Source organism: Brachyistius frenatus, unplaced genomic scaffold (genome assembly GCF_029030835.1).
Source record: "Brachyistius frenatus isolate BFR_SWC_R1_liver_20210118 unplaced genomic scaffold, ASM2903083v1 Contig_242, whole genome shotgun sequence".
Classification (NCBI taxonomy): Eukaryota; Metazoa; Chordata; class Actinopteri; family Embiotocidae; genus Brachyistius; species Brachyistius frenatus.
The window spans coordinates 479,938-497,651 of record NW_027210841.1 but is presented as its reverse complement, the minus strand read 5'-3'; the positions used below and the strand labels follow the sequence as shown (position 1 = coordinate 497,651).

At 42.0% G+C, this 17,714-nt stretch overlaps 2 protein-coding genes across 4 annotated transcripts; one reads left to right on the top strand and one right to left on the bottom strand.

Moving 5' to 3' along the window:
* Positions 1–1,028: 1,028 nt before the first annotated feature.
* Positions 1,029–5,821, top strand: dusp28 (dual specificity phosphatase 28). 2 transcript variants are annotated; one of them, XM_069720491.1, is made up of 3 exons: positions 1,029–1,189; positions 1,483–1,911; positions 3,794–5,821. In XM_069720491.1, the coding sequence occupies exons 2-3, from the start codon at positions 1,567–1,569 to the stop codon at positions 3,893–3,895; spliced, it is 447 nt and encodes a 148-aa protein (XP_069576592.1). In that variant the 5' UTR covers positions 1,029–1,189; positions 1,483–1,566; the 3' UTR covers positions 3,896–5,821. The 2 variants fall into 2 exon arrangements, with proteins under 2 accessions (XP_069576592.1, XP_069576591.1); XM_069720490.1 differs by having other exon boundaries at positions 1,478–1,911.
* Positions 5,822–7,792: 1,971 nt separating this feature from the next.
* On the bottom strand, positions 7,793–16,787 carry proca (protein C (inactivator of coagulation factors Va and VIIIa), a). 2 transcript variants are annotated; one of them, XM_069720478.1, is made up of 9 exons: positions 16,750–16,787; positions 12,618–12,706; positions 11,438–11,595; positions 11,245–11,269; positions 10,458–10,568; positions 9,678–9,818; positions 9,288–9,406; positions 8,980–9,097; positions 7,793–8,515 (listed from the first exon to the last, which is right to left on the bottom strand). In XM_069720478.1, the coding sequence occupies exons 1-9, from the start codon at positions 16,770–16,772 to the stop codon at positions 7,941–7,943; spliced, it is 1,359 nt and encodes a 452-aa protein (XP_069576579.1). In that variant the 5' UTR covers positions 16,773–16,787; the 3' UTR covers positions 7,793–7,940. The 2 variants fall into 2 exon arrangements, with proteins under 2 accessions (XP_069576579.1, XP_069576580.1); XM_069720479.1 differs by lacking the exon at positions 16,750–16,787 and adding an exon at positions 13,130–13,229.
* Between the last annotated feature and the right edge of the window lie 927 nt (positions 16,788–17,714).

Here is a 17,714-nt window from a genome sequence, read left to right as displayed (position 1 = left end):
GTTGTTGTTTTTGGCATGCTCTCAAGCTTTAAAAAAAAAAAAATGTCAATGTTACATTTTCACGTTCCAGAATCGTAGGAAGCCGTCGGTCCAGCTAAAATGAAGACAGTCCGCAATTTTACAGTTATTTTTCATTCATTGAAATATTTGACTTGTTTATCCGATGCCTTTGTGAGTATTTCGGAGAATGGCTTACGTTTACAAACTAAAAATTTATATATATTTTGATCATCTAAATGAAAAAGGTGAAGTCTGCAAGAAAAACAATAGCCATATTAAAAAAAAGTTAATTCATAATGTTTCTGATTGAACAACTGATCACAAGTTCTACTTTGTACTTCTAATTTTTTGGACCAAAGAAGATATTGTATATTATATCATTTCTGGTACATACAGAATTATTATTTATCCTCATGTGTCTTAATGAAGGTAAATCCAGGAAACGTTACTGAACAACATTTGATTTTGTTCATCAAATCCAATAAAAGTTGTGTTCATCCAAACAAAGTGTTAAGTTACTTGTATTTGAATCTCCAAAGACAAGACCAAGAAATGTTTGTATTAAAATCAGTCCAATTTTCTGGACTCCTATACATGCTTTTCCTTTTTTTGTATTTTTTCACTACTCATGTTTGCAAGTCTGACAAAGTATAAAAGGCACTATATAGATAGATATAGAATTATTTCTCTGATAATAACAGTTCTGAAATTTACAAGGTTTCTCATAAATATCTCGACACTCAACTGAGTGTTCTTATATTATCACACTAAAAAGCTTCATAGTCAGAGTCCGTTCATTACATCAGGACAAACGGCATTGACCCTGATCACTGGTTGTTTTTTTTATTTGGGTGTCACATGATTGTAAATGAACTGTGCTTGCTTTGGACAGCTGGTTGAATAAAACAAAAACATCTAGAGACGTCACCTTTAAGCCTGTAAAGTTCACCAGTCCAGCCATGAACTTGAACGGCACTAGGACCCAGAGCAGAGCGGCTGTCAGAGGCGGTAAATATAGCAGCGGTGTGGTGGGTCGATCGGAGCAGTTGGGGGTCAAGAGGACTCTTGAGCAGAACCGGATCAGTCTAAACCCTCCGTCTGCAGGACCGAGACAAGGGAACTCTTTCCTCTAAAAAAACAACAACCCGCAGACAGACTTCACCTGAAGGCACCTGAATATCAGCTTCACGTGAGTCCCAGTGTCCTTTGTTGTGGATTTGTGTGAGGCGTTCACGGACTGCCGTTTCTGTAGGTTCACTGACGGTCTGTCATTCCAACGGCTCAAAAATCTGTTTCAGTCACTGAGAATATTAATTATTTATTTATTTTTATTGTTTACTTAAAAAAAAAATACAAATTTTACAAGACTTTACTCTCTTTTTGTCGCCTGATGTTGTGAAATCTCTGTCGGGGAGGAGGTTGGGGTGGATGGACGGGTGTGGCCTGAATATAACCACACAGCTGTCTTCTCCCTCAGTCTAGGTAGCAGGTGCCCGTGAGACTCGGGGACCGGGGTTGAGGAAAAGCCTGACGAGGGTCAGCTCTTTCCGCGAACCGTAAACCAGGATGCTGCAGCTGTGCAAAGTCACCAGCGCTCTGTTCATCAGCAACGCCCATTCGGCCTGCAGCGACGAGCTCATCCAGCAGGAGGCGGTGACGCTCTGCATCAACGTGTCCAAGCAGCAGCCGTTCCCCTCCACCGGCATCACCAAGCTGCAGATCCCCGTCTACGACGACCCCAACGAGGACCTCTACCGCCACTTCGACCGCTGCGCCGACGCCATCCAGAAGGAGGCGAACCGCGGCGGACGCAGCGTCGTCTACTGCAAGAACGGACGGAGCCGCTCGGCCACCGTCTGCGTCGCCTACCTGATGAAGCACCGCAAGCTGACGCTGACGGACGCCTTGCAGGTGAGGATTGTTTTGGACCGAGATCAGTAACCAGCAAACGCACAGTAACGTGACGGTGGAACCTCGGTTGAAAGTCTTGACTCCGAGAGACGAATTTAAAAAGTGCAAAACCTCAGCGAACGGCAAAGAAAAAAACCAAAAAAACCTGGTTGCGCCCGACCCCGACGCGCCTTCTTCGTTCTCGGACAGCGACGCTCTTGCCCCGCCTTGAAACGAGAATGTCGCTCGGACTCCACCTCGCCCGGCTCGTCCGTTCTTTGCCGTTGACTTTCTGAAAAACATTGAGGGTCTCCCGTTGCCAATGTCAAAAAAGAATGGGACGGGAAGTGAGGTCACAATGACCTTTGACCTCCAAAAATCAAATCAGTTCATCTCCGCGGCCAACTAAACGTTTGTACCAATTTTGATGACATTCCCTCCTGGAGACGTTCCAGAGACATCGTGTTCACGAGAACAGGACAGACCGACAAACATGATGCCTGCGGTTACTTTCACCTTCAGAGCTCACGTTGCCGACGAAGTCTTTTATGCTTGATTTTCATTGCAGGCTCACGATGATCGCTGCGTTACGAGTCAACACTTCAAACCTGCCGTTTGTTTTTGCTTTAGATCTCATTTCTATGAGCTGAACAAGTCTGACTGTAATGTGAGCAGTCAAAAAAAAAAAAAAAAAAAAAAGCCGATCTTGCCGTTTGGAGGTCAAAAATGTGCGAGTGTTGACGCCGCAGCACTGAAACCGAAGCTTTTACTATCCCAAGGTGCCCTCGAGCGGCACGCTGACAGAGGAGCTGCTGGGCGAGAGTCACTCCATTCGTGCGCCGAGTGAACAAAATCGGCCAATTCACGCTTGAACGCCAAATGTTTAAACGTGACAAAAGTTTGACCTTCCCGCTTTGATGCGTTTGCGTTAAAGTCCGTAATTAACCCGTTACTGCAGCAGCTGTTCACGTCTGATTTTTACAAAACCTCTGACTCTTTTGGCTGAAATAAAAACGTTTTAAAAAAAAAAAAAAAAAATTTAATAGTTTAATTGAACATATTCATTGGCGTCTTTTCTGGGTAAATACTGTTTTTTTTTTTTTATATAATCGTAAAGGAGTCTTTAAATGCCTTTGAATGACCTTTATTGAACATGTGACAATCATAAGAAAAACAAGTTTGTTACCCTGTAAACTTCTAATTTTATACATTTATAGTAAATTACTAGCAATTTTGAGAGCTGAATTTGTATTACGCAAAATTTACTTTTTTTTTTTATAAGCTACTCGGCTCAAATGGTAACGAGCCGTAGACGCCGGCGTCCACACACTCCAGAAAAGTTCTTAAAATGGTAAATTAATGTATTTACCATCACCTAGTACCTTTAGAGTTGATAGGAATTTTATTTCATAATTTAATTTGCATTTAAACAGCTTTACCTGCAGGTGTATAAACTTTTTTTTTTTGTTAGGATCTAATTTTTTGAAACAATTCTTACATGTGCAGTGCAAATCTTTCGTCGCCCCCTGCTGGCAGAAAGATTAATTACAAAAACACGGTCAAGGTGCGCTTACGTCATGGGCTCACCTACTCAGTCATAAATATTTAGAAAAGTCTAGAAGAGCGGCTTGAAGCAATTATTTCGCAGATTATTTTTCCAGTGTGCATTCATCCAGCTGCTGCGGGAATGTCTCACCAGGTGAAAACGATCTCGTTGACTTTGTCAACTTTTTTTTGGTTTGAATGTAACAAAAGTTCATTTTAAAAAAATAAAATAAAAATAAAAAAAAAAGTCCTGCGCCGTAGCTTTAAATAAAATATCACCCCACGGCTCGAAAGAGCCGGCGTGTAACGAGCTGAAACGTATCGATTAACGCTTCTTACCGTTTTTCGTTTTCCCCAGAAAGTGAAGACGGCCCGTCACGTGATCGATCCGAACCCCGGCTTCATGTCTCAGCTGCAGAGGTACGAAGAGGAGCTGAAGAGGAGACCAGGAAGGTCCTGATCATCCTTCCCGAGAGCCCTGATGTGAAAAACAAACAAAACAAAACAAACCCGCAGGTGAAGCTTCTTCCTCTCCGTCCAACCTTCGCTGCTTCAGACTCATCTGAACCTCGTTTAAACGCCTCTTCTGATCGAATTGTCCTTTAATGTCGAGGCTCTTGATTTGAGCTTTGAGAGACAATAACGTCTTAATTATTTTATAGTGCGTGTCTAAAAAAAATAATATATATATAAATAATCCTGAAGGGAAGGTGCAGTTTTAAAACAAAACGTTACATAAATAAAAGAGAAAAAACAAAAATTACAGACAATAACTAGAGTAGAAAAATCAAATATAAAAAGTGCAATATAGAGAGTAAAGATAGGAAGGTAACGTTATATGTACTGAACCCATACACATTACTTAATGCTAATATATTCTGTACATTAGTGCAAATATTGCACTAATAAATGGTATTAACTTTATTTTTATAGCTGGTTTCTGAACATGTTTACAAAGCGCACAAAAAAAAACAAGACAGAAGACATTTATCTGTAAAAAAAACAAAAAAAAAACTGTTGGAAAAAAATTAAACGGTGTAGGAGACATCAAGGCAGTTAAAAGTCACTAAAAAAAAATGTGATTCAGAATTAGTGGTGCAGATCGTGAGCAGTAGTTTATGCGACATTCAAGATGACGTCACGGCAAAGTGTTAAAATATCTAGACATGTATTTATCGCGTCGGTTATTATATCTGTATCTGGCAGCCCTTTATCTTCAGGAACTATTTCGTCCTAGATGTCCCGTGAGATTATGTCGTGTGCAGGGCTGCAATTCATCATTATTTATTAAGCTGTAGATGGGTGCTATGCTTTCACAATGCAGTTGCAGAAAAGGTTTGACAAAATAAAATGACACCCGTCAATCAAACCCAACCGGTCAAATGAAAAAAAGAAAATCGTTGTGTTTTCTACGTTTTTAAAGGAGTTCAGTATTAAAAGAGTTTCCGATTCATTTTCTGTTCGTCTAATTGATCGATTAATGATTCTGCAAACGGGCTCACAAATTGGTCCAAGTGGGCTAAAACACAGAATTTACTTGAATTTGTGTTTTTTTCTGGACGATAAACATTAACATTTTTCTCTACCAGCATTGTTCTGCAACTTATGGAGCACACTGTGGCTGCAGTTCCACTTTCTAACCTCTAGATGGTAGCATTTCTTTAAAAGAAAATTATGCTATGAGCGTCTTGGTTTCTCTTGAATTTGATGAGACACAAAAGAAAAAAAAAACTCAGGGTGATTATAAACATGTGACTTACCTGACAGCTGCAGGATCCTCGAAAAGAAACCACAGGGAAAAAAAAAATAACAAAAAAACTCAAAGATTCAACTCTGACAAACAAAAGCAAGTTGAATCGTCCGCATTTCTCGTGTGAACCAGACACTCAAGACAGGAAGTAACCCGAGGAAGCCGTCTGAGCTGATCACAGGTCAGTTTCGCTTGGACTCTTTCACTGTCGATGTCAAAAAAAAAAAAGAAAGTTGAACAGGGGTGATGTTACACTGGAGGGTTTTTACTTTCAGTCTCACCTCTGTAGACGAGGATATAGAGAGTCTTGCTCCAGAAAAAAAATTAATAAAAAAAAGCGACATTTAAAGACTCGACTCACCCGCGCAAAGGTGTTTCCAGAGTCCTTCTGCACGCTTCTCAAGTCATGTTAAAGCCGTTTTCTTTTTTCAGGTTTCTGTATTTCGCAGCTAATTTCCCAGAAACTTTGCTCAGTTTCCTACAATTTCTTTTGGGGGGGCGATTTAGCTGTAAATTACAGAACATTTCCAAGAAAGGGTTTAAGGACACCTCTTGATCGGGTAGAAAAATGAGCCACAAAGTGTCACTTAATATATAAATTAAGTATAAATCCGTACCTCAGTGTTTCTGTTAGGGTGGTGGGGGGGAGGGGGAGGGCGGTTGAAGTTTTAGGTTGTGGAGTGAGTTTTTAGTATTAAACTAATCGATTTCCACGGAAGCTCAAAAGCTTTTGGTTAGAATACAGTTGAAACAACATGCAGGCAGAAACGTTAGTCGATTTAATACTTACTGACGTACGGGAGCTCAAAATCAGCTTCAGACATACCTTCGTTGAGTCCCGATCACTTCTGAAAAACAAACAGCCCTTTTACCTGAGCAGATCCAATCAGGCGGACAAACTGAAAACACCTGCGCAGGTGAGCAGAGACCTGAGATTTAATTGATTGGACCTTTTCGTAGCCCGAAACGTCCTTTTAACCTTCAGTTTGCTTAAAAAAAAAAAAAAAGAGACCAGAAACCATGTGGGTTTAACAGCTACTGAATTATTAATGCAGTAGTTTTTTGGTTTTTTTTTATAATGCTTTTTTTTTTTTTTTAACTCAAAATACGACATCAAATGTCTTCAACTGTGTAAATAAAAAAAGAAAAGGACTCAGGTTAAAAGACACATTAAAGTGCAGATGTGAGAAACAGCAGTTTATCATCACCGTAGAATAAAATCGGTACGTATTCAGTGTTTTAAGCTGTGAATGACGAGGACTGATTTAAAGTCTTGGAACAGATGAAGTGTCATCTGGCTGGTGACCGTGCGCGTTTATTAATCTCAGGTGTGTCTTCTTCGTTTTTGCCGCGCCGCCATTTGAGCATAAAAGGGACACCTTGAATTACGCAGACGTTAAACGAACCACATCAGACCTCAGTTAGTGATGATGATGAAAAAAACAAAACAAAACAAGACGTGGATCCTAGAATATACTTGAAAAAAATAAAAATAAAGAAGCATTCGGCACCTTTGCGGGCCTCGACGTGACGCTCTGTCCCTTTAAGACTCTGCTGCTGTACAAGTCTTGTTTTATTTAGTGAAACACAAAATAAAGTTTTAATCATCCAGCGATGGAGTCTTGTGTTTTCTGTCAGTGTGTTTTGTTCGGTCCCACGATGTGTTTTTTTCGAATGTGTTTTATTTCACATCTTTAGTTCACCTTATTAATTTTAATTGACTGAATTCATTAGTAAACTGGTTTCTTCACTTTGTGGACAGGTTGCTTCACTATTACGTGTTACTGGGTGTTTTTAAAAAAATTTTTTTTTAAAGAAAACTAAAGACCTATCATCTTTTTAATTTGGCTTTCTAGTGATGTTTATAGTCTCGATTTGACATTTTGATGATTGCTTTTTGTCCTCTGTGTTTTCCTTTACTTTCCTGAATTTTAATTATTGACTCTCATAATGTTGTTTTTCATTGTTGCAAATTCAATTTCTTCATTTTATTCAGCCTACATTTTTTTTAATGAGTTTGACCTTATTTCTAATCTTATTGTTCCAATTTGTACGCCGATTTGTATGTGAAGCGCTTTGGGCTACGGGCTTGTATCAAAGCTGCTCTATAAATAATATATATTGTCGGGAAGTTTGGGCGACACTGCAAGTATGACCCGGACCAAAATATCGCTCTTTCATCGTGTTGGTCAACGTCAAGGAAACTCGTCGTAGCGTGTGTCAAACTAGGCACGTAAAAACAAAACAAAACTTCTGGCATTTGCTAGACCGGGGTTGTCCAACCTTTTTTTTTTTTTCCTCCGAGAGCCACTCTGACTAAATGAAACCGTCTCGTACTCAACCAGTAGCTTGCGAGCTACCCGGTAGTTAGTCGGAGACCCCCTGTGCTAGACCTTTTGTCGAGGTGTCCCAGACGTTTGTTCCCGATTGTTCATATTACTATCCTGGAAAGTTGTCGGCGATGACTAAATCGTGTCTAAACCGGGTTGAATTTGTGTAGTCTGAGCCCGGCATTGGACTTCAAGCTCGTGCTCCACGGTTATTGCTGGATGCTTCACTTCGACGTTTTTATGAGCTGCGGATTCAAAGTAATCAAACGGAAGCATCTGGGGAGAAAATTCAGTTTATTAAACAAAGAGTGTTTCATCTCTACTGTGCCGAGGCCTTTCGCGTTGGTGTAACGGATCAGACTGGATCGGCTGCTGGAGGAAGTGGGGGGGGGGTTGTCTCTCGATATCGTTCAGACTCTTGGGAGTTATTGCAGACGATGGCCTTTGTCCCACTCTTCACGCACTCTGTCGATCCACTCCTTGTAGTTGGACACCTTGGTGTAGATGCCCAGCTTGTCCTCCTTGCCGCAGCCCTCGCCCCAGGACACCAGGCCGATCAGGAACCAGGTGTCCCGGTACAGAGTGACCATCGGTCCGCCGCTGTCCCCCTCGCAGGCGTCCATCTTCTGTCCCAGGACGCCGGCGCAGAGGACGTTGTCGGTGATGTTGTGCGGGAACATCTGGTGGCTGCAGATGCTGTGGCTGACCAGCGGGATGTTGATGACGTTGAGGGCCGAGCTGAAGTGACTGCTGTCCAGGTCGTCGTTGCCCCAGCCGGACACCACGGTGGGGGTGCCGTTGAGGTGGAGCACCCGCTCGGCCATCTCGCGGTCCGGCAGGCAAACGGGGACGATGTAATCGGACGAGGGGGCGGGGGTCTCCAGGCGCAGCAGGGCGATGTCATTGTCCACAGTCTGACTGTTGTAGTTCGGGTGCTTGAAGGTCTGGATGACACTCAGGGTGATCTCGGTGTCTTCGTCTCGGAGACGCTCGTAGTCGCCTGAAGACAAAGATCAGGGTTTCGATTGGCTCGCGAGTTTGCTTGCTGTTTCCCGACATACTGACATTGCATCGTGCCGACGGGACGAAGGGAAAATAACTTTCGGGTAATCACCGGAAACTGACGATCCTTCGAACGTCCTCCTCCAAACTTTACCGTCAAACTTCTAAAACCGTACCCTGACTACAAATCTGATGGCGAGCATGTCGTCATCTTTAGTCCAACATCAAACTTACTTCGTCTGGTGACAAAGCTAGCGCACTGACGATCGATCTGTGGAGGGACCGTCTGCTCGGTGCTTCGCTTTCAATTGACTGTGTTACACTTACGATCTGCTAGCTTCACCTGGCAGAGTTTGCACTGCACCGCATTTACATTTTTCTGACAATATATTTTTGTTGTATAGTTCATTTCTGGATTTGTGGGCTCAGTTTCTCGGGTGCCTCTGAAGAGCGAAGACTCACCCAGTCGTACTGTGATTCTCGTGGTGGTTTGGAGGCAGTGAGCGGCCGTCAGGACCCAGCTCTTGTCGATGAGGACGCCTCCGCACTTAAAGCGTCCTCTGGCGTTCAACAACAGCACCTGCACTCAAAAACGCAGCGTCAGCGGTTAACAATCTAAAACTGGCCGGTTTTGATTGGATTTGATTGACAGCCAGGTAAGTTAACAACCTCAACAGCTCAAATATTCTGGTTCACGCAAGTACGACTTCACCTTTTCCCAACAAAATAGCCCCCAAAAAAAAATCTGTTCGCAGCAAAAGAACAGTTACCTGCCAGGGACTCTCCCCCTTCTTGCCCACCTCCCCTCCCACCATCCACGGCAGCAGGCCGTCCCTCGGTTTGGTGTAGGACGACCTGCCGATCAACAGCTGACCACAGGACGAACGACCTTGCAGGAAAACACACAGAGGTTCTTGTTGGTTTTTTTTGTTGGTTTTTTTAATTTATTTTTTATTTAGTTCTTCGAAACAATACATCCATAATATTTAAAGCCAAAATGCCAAAACAGGCCATTTGAAACCCCCCTCCTCTCCCTCCTCCTCCTCCGCCCCGATAGGCTTCGTGTTGATGTGCAGTTGTCAGCATTTTTTTAATTTTTTTATTTGAATTGATCAAGTTATTCGAATAATGAAAAATGAACAGGCCGAAGCCGTTCTCACCGTTCGAGACGCATTTCCTGTGGTTGTCGTCCAGTTTGTATCCGGTCAGACAGCCGCAGCTCCTCGTCAGGCCGCCCTCGCCGTCCGTGCATATGTGGTCGCAGCCGCCGTTGTCCACCGAGCAGTTGGAGGCCGTTAGAGCTGAGCGAACGGCGGGAAAACGCGGACGATCAACTCTTAAACTTCAACACCCAGGTTTTAGGGGGAGTACAGTCGATGTGGTTAAAAGAAATCAAGCGACTAGGATTGAGAATCATTTTCGAGGAAAGTACTTCCTCAGATACAGTATGTGTTCTTCTTTTCTAAATACAGAGGTGGAAATACGCTGATGATAATTATCTCTATGTATATTTTTCTTTTCCTTTATTTCTAAGAAACCCGCCCAGTTTTGGTTCATCTCTCTTATTTCTGCATCTTTGCGGGATTCAGTTATATTTCAAAATGAAAGCTGCAAGTGATAAAAATGAAATTTCCAAAATTGTCTTGCAGACAAGAAAACTCATATTATGAACTGAAATGAAAAGTTTTACGGTGTCTCTTTTTTATGTTTACGTCAATGCAAAGTGTTGACAGTTTATCCCTATATGTAATTTATGTTTCTACAATAAATATGATCCATGTTGAAACAACAACATTGTTGTTGCGTGTCGTTATGTGGATTGTCAATCCGAATTTTTAGAAGCAGACATTTTACCTCCTACCTGTACCTGAACCCCTGAAACCAAGTGTGACGCCCTCAAACGGCCAAGACGTCCTCACAAACACCACAAAAAGACTCACGCTGTTCGCAGTATCTGCCCTCGTATCCGTGGTTACAGCGGCAGGCGTAGGTTTGGTGCATGTCCACGCAGGCCCCGTTAACGCACTTGTTGGACTGACACTGGTTCCCGTCTGAAACGCGCCACATTTCCCACAATGCTCAGCAGGTGCTGCAGAGAAACCAGAAAAAAACCTGCTCGCCGCTCTGACGGAGGGCCGTTAGGCAAGGCATCGGTCTCAACACCAGGGTTTTTTACCGACTTATGGACCTCATTAAAAACTATAAAACTAAAAGCGAGAGAATAACACCAGACATCAATAACCACAGTTTGAAATCCACATCCGGTCAATGATCCTGTAATTTGTCTGCTGCAATAAAACAAGTAGAAGAAGAAGATGCAGGTCCGAAACCGTCACTCACAAAATGTTTTCAAATTAGTTATTCAAATCTCTGGTGGTTTGAATTTCTGTTTTTTTTTTTATAATGAACTTTAATAAATACATGAAACCAGATGAATTAGAGTTCATTTTAGTACAGAAGTGTGTATAATTTGAAGGCACTTCAGACATTTTGAGTTCTAGTCCAAGTGCAGCTGTAAAGAGGAAAACTAAAGCTTTTTTTTTTTTTTTTTTTATAAAGCCAAATAGTGATGTACTTTTTTTTCCTACATTTAGTTTAAAGTTAACTCATAAAATCGTAACTGTTCACGGTCTTATTTCTGTCAGCATCCTAATTCTTGCCGCTGATTAGACCTTCGCAGAGTCCTTAACGTCAAAACAGGTGTCATGTTGAACGAACTGGTGTTACCTGTGTACACCGTCCAGAACTCCAGCTGCAAACACACAGAACAAAGAGTCAGTGATGAAGGTTGGAGATGGAACTGAAGTACGGCAAGCAGGAAGAGGGAAAATACGTTTTCTGCTTTCCGCGTCAGTGACTTCTTTCACGTGGGCTATCGGTGTTCAAACAGGTGTGTTTAAACTATTCACGGGTGTCTTACTGTAGCTTCCCTGGTTTGGAAAATCTCTCTGGCTTCTTCAAAGTCGCATAATTCCTCCACGCATTCGCGCTCCATGGAGGCCGGCTTCAGCTCCTCCAGGAAGGAGTTCGCCCGTCGGGAGCGCAGCAGCATGTGAGCCTGCGGAGGCTCCGAGAACACTGAACGAAGAGACAAAGCGTGAGTGCCCTTAATCTGCAATACCATCGAGGGGCCACTGGGGGTCGGCTCCAAACAGCCTCCGGCTCCATAGACTCCCATTCGACTTCACTCATGAAATTACAAAGTCGATACATTTTTTTCCACAAGTCATTATGGTGTTATTTGCTAAAGTCGCTCCTTCTTATTAGTTTTCTGGAGGTCCATCTGAAAATAGTCCCTTCATTAATTAGATAGTAGGCCTTAAAAAGCGGTATGATTTTTCGAGTCCGATCCGTCGCTGGCTCCTCCCCCAGCTCGTCCATATTTGGTCACTTCTGGCTCCGAAACCGCTTCAAACTAGCAAAGATGGCGACGGCTAAAATCCGAACTCGAGGCTTCATAACAGCAGTTCACAAACCATGACAACTATTGATTTGACCAAGTTACTGTAAATTCAGGCTATATACGTCCTGTCTGTTTTCTGTTTTGTATTTAGCTAATATTTTCACATTAGTTTGTGAACTGAAGCCTCGACTCGGGTGTTTTTGGTGCCAGAAGTGACCATACTTGGACAAGCTGGGGGAGGAGCCAACGGTGGATCTGACTGGATCTCCGAAGACACTACGCCCAATCACCTGTAGCAGAAACCTGACTGCCACCATAGGCCTGTCCATCAAACACAGACTCCCTCAAACACACCGCTTTTTGAGACCTAATATCTCATTAATGATGGGACTTTTTCAGCTGGACTACCAGAAAACTAATAAGAAGGAGCGGACTTTGGCAAAGGACAACATAATGACTTGTGGAAAAAAACGAGACAAGTTTAATTGGAGTCTACGGAGCCGCCGACTTTTTTGGAGCCGACCCCTAATGGCCCTCGGTCGTGTTGCAGTTTGAGGCAAATCCACACTAAACTAAAATAATGAAAAATATAATGAAAAACCTGAATTGTTTGTTAAAATGAAAAGGTTCTGTTGAGGAGCGGGATTTTAATAAACAGCAGCTGTGTTCAGCGGCCATCATCCAAACACAAACCCACCTGAGAGACCGACGGCCGACGCCGACCACAGAGCGACGGCGACGCACACACAGAGGACGAGGCGGGACATGACCTCAGCGAAAAAAAACCTGCAGCCAATCAGACGAAGCAGTCACCTCCTCAGCGCTCGTGTTTACCCGCCGTCTCCAACATTAAATAATCATATTCCACATCAGATATCAAGGACGATGACACTCGCACATAAAAGCAGGTTAAAACAAAACGAAACAAAAAAAAGGTTCGAGAAAAATAAATAAACCACAACCACATCGAGTGGAAATGTTTTTTCCTCACTGCTTCAAATGTTTGACAGCAGCTTTGGTGAAACATTTCTACAGTATTGATCAGCTGAAAACACGAACGCCCTCCGAATAGAAGACGTTCCCCCGTCGGGTCCTCCGCGACCCTTTGACCCCGCCGGCCTCAACGACAAGAGCCTGGAGCGAAGCTGAAGCTGCATCCTAAAGCCGTCACGAGAGAAACGAGCCGAGGTTTGTTTTTATGCTACTTACGTGTGAATTAACGGAGGCCAGCGACGAGACGATGCTTTCGCTGTTTCTGGTGTGCTAATGACTAACTACCAATGTTTACTGAGAGTCCATAGTCTGCTGCTGGATGCTGTCTGCCAACACACACACACACACACACACACACACACACACACACACACACACACACACACACACACACACACACACACACACTCGCCTCCCACCCACTCACCTCAGTTCAGCGTCTCCCAAAAGTCTGCGACGTTTCTACTTATTTCATTAAAAAAAAAAAAAATTCCACAAGACTTTTAAAAAGAAAGAAACTGAAGCATCCGAACGTTGACTCGACGGCGACACTCATCTCTCTCCAGCCTTTCTGAAGCTAACCGGACAAAAAAAAAGTTTGACCTTCATATTTCAATATATCCACCAGACAAAATCTATCAATTTTGAACCTGCACCTCTTTTATTTGTATCTCTCCAAAAAAAAAAAAAATCCGGTGTGTCAGATTAAGGTGACAGCTGCTATTTCAACGAGTCTGATATATATTTATTGATCATTTCAGTAAATATAAGTACCAGATTGGACTCATAATTGAGGATTCACAGGGGCAAAAATTACTTCTGAAAATCCACGAGAACTTTAACTAAAAGTTATTTGTCAATATTTAACCTGCAGGTGCTGCTACAGCAAAATGGCAGCCTGATAAAAAAAAAAACACCTGAATTTTACCTTTTTTTTTAAAAAAGTTTATTCATTTTGCATCTTTGTTTTTATTTTTAGCATTGCGGTTTTCATGACTGGAAATGATTTCCTTCAGGAACTTTGCTTTAATTTCAAATGAGCCATAAAGTTGGAGGATTTACATGGCACTATGATCATATTATTACAATGCACATCAAAAAGTTGATGTGTTGACTTGGAGATATTTTGTGTGTTCAGATGGGGGTTTTTTGTTTGATTTTTTGGTTTTGATTGAACTTCCTGGGATACATTGTTTGACATTATAATTTTCATATTATTTCCTGAAGTTTTAAGTAATGAAAGCACCGACATCCACGGTGAATAAATATAAAAATAATTTTTAAAGGCAAATCCAGAGCAGGAAGAACACGAGATACCTGTTTGAGATGACAGACAGCAGATAAAATCACAGGTTAGAGAGAACCTTCGAACAAAAACGACAGAAGAAGTTGACACTGTTTGAAAAAGGAAAAAAGAGGCTTTTGGGACTCTGACAGATCTTGTTTTTTTCAACTGGAATTACATGACCCACACGGAGTATAAAGACAGAGGTGTTATATAACTTCTAGAATGTCTCAGATCAGAAAAACACCAAGATACAAATTTATATTAAACACCAAATACATGTAATAATATGGATGTATAATAATAATAATCCACTAAATCCACTAAACAGCAGCCCTAAAGTTTCTGTTTCTAATCTGCTTGGCCTGCTGCCACCTCGACCCAACTCTGGATAAATTGGCAGGAAATACATTGATTGATTGGATGTAGTTGGTTTTAATTCATAGAGATTATGTCTGTGAAGGTTCTCACGTCATTTAGGCCATGGTAAGTCTTAAGTTTGATCCAAATGCAACTGGACTTTTTGTGTTTCTTTTGCGTATAAATTTAGAATCTTACAGATTAAACAAACGAGATATCATTTGTTAATTAGTGAGCTTCAGACGTTCTTGTTGGTTGATTTTGTTACCTCAGTTGAGCTGATTTGAGAAGCTAAGGAGCTGCTGACCTGCAGCTTCAAATTAACTGCACCGATTTAAGGGTGGGCCCAAAATTTTCCAACTATTTCTTAAAGACACTTTCGTCCTATTAGTGTTCAAACTATCTACAGTTCCGTGACTGCTGAAGAAAACCATTGGATTCGTTCAAAAGCTCCCAGAACAGGCCAAGAATAAATTCTCGGTGTCAGATATAAGGTTTGTCTCGGTGTCGTGATGGTCACACGAATCTAAAAAAAAAAACGTATCTAACTCAGGTAACACAGGCGACATTTTTCTTGTATTCCCGCCGTTGGACGTTGGCTCAGCGTCAGCGCCTCTCGGTAAACAGCGAAACCCTTCAAGCAAGAATGCGGGTCTCGTTGACCCCGGCAGCGGGAACAGATGCGCGGAAGCTGGGCTGAGCCGGGCCGGACTCCAGGGCGTCGCCGTGCCGCCGCCGGTTGTGGAAACCAGGACACTTATCAAGGTTAACTATTCATCTATTCGTCTTTTGTGCCGCAGCCTCGTTTCTCTCAGCTCGGTTTACATTTGTGTCCTCTGCTTGTTTTGATTTGACAGAATAAAAGCTCAGCCCGCGGACATAAAAGAGCCGTCTTTGGTTCCACGGGGCAACACGGCGATGATGTGACGAACAGCGATTCAGGAGGCGTTGAGGTCGGGCGCGGCCCTTTCTGAGCCGCTCGGAGTTCAGGTCAGCCCCCCATTTGTTTCTCTTCAGTTTCCACGAACCGCTTTAAAAACGGGATTTTTTTTTCTTGTGTCTTTTTGCCTGAAGAGCGCACTCAGCAAACAAAAGAGTTCTGACATTCAGTGTTTGTGGTTGAAAGCGTCGATAATTTGCATTCAAGTCAGATTTCAATTTAAAAAAATCTCCTTCAACAAACGAAATATTCTGATCTACTTCACTGATGTTTATCGAACTGAGCAACCTGTAAATAAAATAAAAAGAAAGTAAAACATTTAGAGAAGAAGAGAGACAAAAAAAGAAAAAAGAAAAGAAAAAAAAAGTGTGTGGGTTCTCTCCGGGTTCTCCGGCTTCCTCCCAACACCAAAAAACATGCACCTAAGGTTAGTTGGCGCCGCACTAGTGGCAGCCTGTTGCAGCAGCTCCCCTCCGAGATGCTGCTATAGCGAAAAAATTTCCCCTCGGGGATTAATACAGTACATATAAAATAAAATAAATAAATAATTTTGTAGTAATTTAAAAATTGAAGCTAGGTTTAAATGGAACTCTTGAGCTCGTGGTTAAAACACATGAAGTCATACGGGCGTTTAAGTCGTTAAGTCGTAAAAAACACCCTTGCTCAGCAAAAGCGACATGGACGGCGTCTAGAAGCCAAAGAGGTTAATAATTTTGCATGCTAACAAGAAGCTAATGTAATGCAGGAAATTCAAAGTCACAGAGGGAAAAGATGAGGCCGTTGGGAAGATCAACATTCTCCTCAGACGTAGGGCTGTTATCTAAGTTACGCAGACAAACTCTACATGATGGAAATTACAACGTATTACCTTAATGTCCAACGATAAATTAACTTCCGTGGCCTCTGACATTTCCGTAAACGTCAGCAAACAACGCCACAACTCGCAAACTCGAGGCTTATAGAAACATTTGAGTTTCAACATCGTGAATACCACTTTATAATTGTCAGAACCCAACAGTAGAAAATTAATCGGGAACTTTGTTGAAACGGACGTCCCCAACGTCAACAGTTTCTTGGCGAACAACAGCCAGACGTGGACTTCCAATGATTCAAATGTAACTGTTGAACTATTTTTGTCTTTGGTCCACTTTTTAGCTGCCGAACATTTGCCTAAAAACAAGTTTTATTTTTCACAGGTTAAAACTGAGGAGCGATCGTCGGTCACGGGCCGCCTGAAGGCGATCTGCTTACAGTCTGGACTTCTTATCGCACATCGACACCCAAAACGACAAAAGAAAAGACACAAGCGGAGAAGAAAGGACGGAGAGGTAAAGGATGATTGATGCGAAGAAAGACCTCGAATCCCTCACTTCAGCAGCAAAACCCAACGATCGAGGCAGCGTAGACGTTTAAATGACCCAAAACTGTAAACTTGATGTTCAACGTATCATTTCACGCTGGAAAGAGTCCCAGTTGTTTTTCCTTTTTTTCTTTTTTGTTTGCGATTGAGTAATTAGTTTTGTCACTATCATGTATCCAGATCACCCCATGAGAATGTTTTCACTGAATAAGGTCATTGTCCTCTGCAGTAAAATGTGCGAAAAAATCTGAAGTAGGCTGCTCATTGTCGAGCCGGGCTGCTTCCACAGGGTTAGATTACGGTATTGTTGAGCAGCTTTCTTGTGCCAGCTTAGCGCATTGTTTAGAAGATGAAAAAAACAACAACAACAACAACAACAACATATCGTGCAAAATATACTGTAAAATACTTTTCAAGACATTTATGTCCACGGTGGAGTCCTTGATGTTTTGGTTTTCCGTTATCGGAACTCGTTTCCGTCGCACATCAATTCGTCAAATATATTCTGCAGTGCGATTGTCACAGACAAGAAATGCGAAAAAAAAAAAAATTAACTCAATACATACACACAAATTTCAGCAGTTACTGAGGAACGAGTGAACAATAAATCTGACTTAAAATGATAATGAATGAATGCGTGGTTCCTGAACAACTTTGATTTGAGGATTAGACACATTAGATGCTGATTATCAGACAACTACCTCATCTTAATATTTATTCACACTTCGTTTATTTAGATTAAACATTGTTCCTCAGTTACATTTTTGTTTACAGTAAGTATTGAGAAATGGACGAACATAATGTCGGCTTGGTCTTTTCATTGAGTTTGTTCACAATATGAAAACCTACAAATGAT